Source organism: Henckelia pumila, chromosome 2 (genome assembly GCF_033568475.1).
Source record: "Henckelia pumila isolate YLH828 chromosome 2, ASM3356847v2, whole genome shotgun sequence".
In the NCBI taxonomy this organism is placed as follows: domain Eukaryota; kingdom Viridiplantae; phylum Streptophyta; class Magnoliopsida; order Lamiales; family Gesneriaceae; genus Henckelia; species Henckelia pumila.
The window spans coordinates 4,704,286-4,706,552 of NC_133121.1; the positions used below are offsets into that span (position 1 = coordinate 4,704,286).

The following is a 2,267-nucleotide window of genomic DNA, read 5'->3' on the forward strand; positions in this document are numbered from 1 at the left end:
TGCCCTTATACATAATTCACTTTCACTCATCCATATTTGATGCAAAATTATTTTTTTAAACCCCCAAATACCCATCGGCACAACTTGGATAAGAATCATATTTGTGAAAAGTTATGAATTAATCAAGTTTTAATTAACTTCTTTCTTGAAATACAAGACTAGAAGCTAATATTGGTACAATGGAGCTTGTTAGCTTCAACTTGCTCAAAGTTAAAGTATCAAGATTCAAGAATGGATCATGTTCAAATTTTTGAATCAAGAAAATGCATTAGTCCATCGGTCCCCTTGTATGAAATTCTGCACCGAGTACGATTGAACATGCTCGGCTGGAATCGAGCTACTCCAACTCACTCGTTTCGACCTATCCGAACCAAGCCCGGAATTAGAAAACTCGCCATAATACAGAGTTTTCAATGCAAAATCTTCATTCCAAGGCATCCATCCATCTGAACTTATCAGTGCCTCCAACGTACAATGAACGAAAACCGTCCGCGAATACTCCTTCCAGGGCCTGCCCAAATAATTCCTATGTACTCCAGGCTTGCTATGATACAGAGCCATGTAAGCTTCGGTGCCATTAACCAAACAGTTTTGAAACACGAAGCCCGTGGTTTGTCCGGGGTGAATCCTGCCGTGTGCTGTCACGGCGTTGTTCTCGCCTTTTTCGGGGCGGGTCTGTCTAGGGGCGACGAGGATCAGGCAATCTTGGAAGAATGCTGCCGAGTTCCCGAATATGAAGTCCACGTTGCCTTGGATACGACACGACTTGTAGTACTGGCGTAAGCCGTGCGCGTAGAGGGTGTCTTGATTGCCTAGGAATTCGCAGTTTTGCACGACGGAACGGTCGCTGTCGGAGCGGAACGCCACTGCTTGATGAGCATCAGGGCCTGCCGTGTTCCGGATTGTAAGATCACTTGCCATGAATCCATCTCCTACAACTCCTGTAAACCAGATTTTGTCAATAGCTAATAGTAATACTTTACTACTTGCAGTCGAGCGACACCAAATGTATCAAAGGATTTTTGAATATCACTTACCAACGGTTGCAGTGTCATACGTAAACACGCCGGGTTGGCCCACGTTCATGGAACCTGTGATGACCGTTTTGCCCATGCCATCCCCCAAGAACACCACGTTTCTCTTCTCCAACCCGACCCGAACCGTCTCCTCGTATACTCCGGCTTTGATCCGTACCACGAACAGCTTATTAGACCCGATATCATCTGGGGCAGCATTCACAGCCTCCTGCACTGTCTCATAATGACACCCTCCACTTTTACACACGGTGACGTCCGCCTTCAGCCCCGCCGGCACGACGAGCTTGAAACCCGACCCGGAATGACGCGTCACGGGTTCCCAAAACCCATTTCGCTCCGTCCTGGGCGGGCCCCACGACCCGGTTTTCTCCCCGTGTACGTCGTAATTCTGCAACATGCTCAATGCGTTGCTGGTAACGAAGATGAGAGTGGAGTTCAGAAACGACATCGTACCGTCCACCAGATCCGTGCCGTTCACGTACTTGAGCGCCGACCAGCAGTCGTACTGGTACGCCAAAGCCGCGCTCGCCCATGCACGCGCGTCCTTGATCTCGCCACGTGGCAGCGCGTCCTTCGTCAGATTGATTCGGTAATCCGAGTAACGCAGCAGCTCCAGGCAGGTTTTCGCCGCCGTGGAGCGGTTCAGATTCCCTGCGGACGCGTCCAGGATATTCTCCGCCATGCCTTTAGCCTTCTCGATATCGCCGGAGGAGACCGTCAGGGCGGAACGGATCACTTGCGAGACGGTGGCGCCTGGAGGCAGCTGGATGGATTTGGACAATAATGATACGCACGTCGCCGGGTCGTCCGACGCCCTGCAGGCTTCGTGGATGGTGTCGCGGCCTTGGTTTCCGGCGAATTGCGGCGTTTTGTGGTGGTGGCGAGTGGCGGAGGAGAGGGAGGAACAGAGTAGGAGAGAGAGGAGTGTGATGGGAAGAAGAGCGGAAGAAGCCATTGAAATGAAAGTTATTGTTCCAAGTTTTTATTAGTTGACGGGTTTTATTTATTTATTTATTTATTTTTTTTTGCAAGTCAATTAAATAGAGGATCTTGTAAATACAAGGTAAAATATTTATTGCATACATTACATAATTTTACAATCTCGTATATTTAATGAATCGTACCTCCATTATATATTTATGGCATAATAATAATAATAATAATAATAATAATAATACATAATCATCGTAATTTGATTTCTAAATATGAAATTTTAGTAATTGATAATTG

At 47.1% G+C, this 2,267-nt stretch overlaps 1 protein-coding gene across 1 annotated transcript; it reads right to left on the bottom strand.

Annotated features, from left to right (window-relative positions):
* Nucleotides 1–255: 255 nt before the first annotated feature.
* LOC140884470 (probable pectinesterase/pectinesterase inhibitor 51) lies at nucleotides 256–2,001 on the bottom strand. Its single transcript, XM_073291244.1, has 2 exons — nucleotides 1,038–2,001; nucleotides 256–941 (listed from the first exon to the last, which is right to left on the bottom strand). The coding sequence occupies exons 1-2, from the start codon at nucleotides 1,990–1,992 to the stop codon at nucleotides 256–258; spliced, it is 1,641 nt and encodes a 546-aa protein (XP_073147345.1). The 5' UTR covers nucleotides 1,993–2,001.
* Between the last annotated feature and the right edge of the window lie 266 nt (nucleotides 2,002–2,267).

Coding starts and splice junctions, on each gene's coding strand:
- LOC140884470 (XM_073291244.1), bottom strand. CDS start 1,992: ATGGCTTCTTCCGCTCTTCTTCCCATCACACTCCTCTCTCTCCTACTC. Junction 942..1,037: donor GTATGACACTGCAACCGTTG/GTAAGTGATATT, acceptor TCTGGTTTACAG/GAGTTGTAGGAGATGGATTC.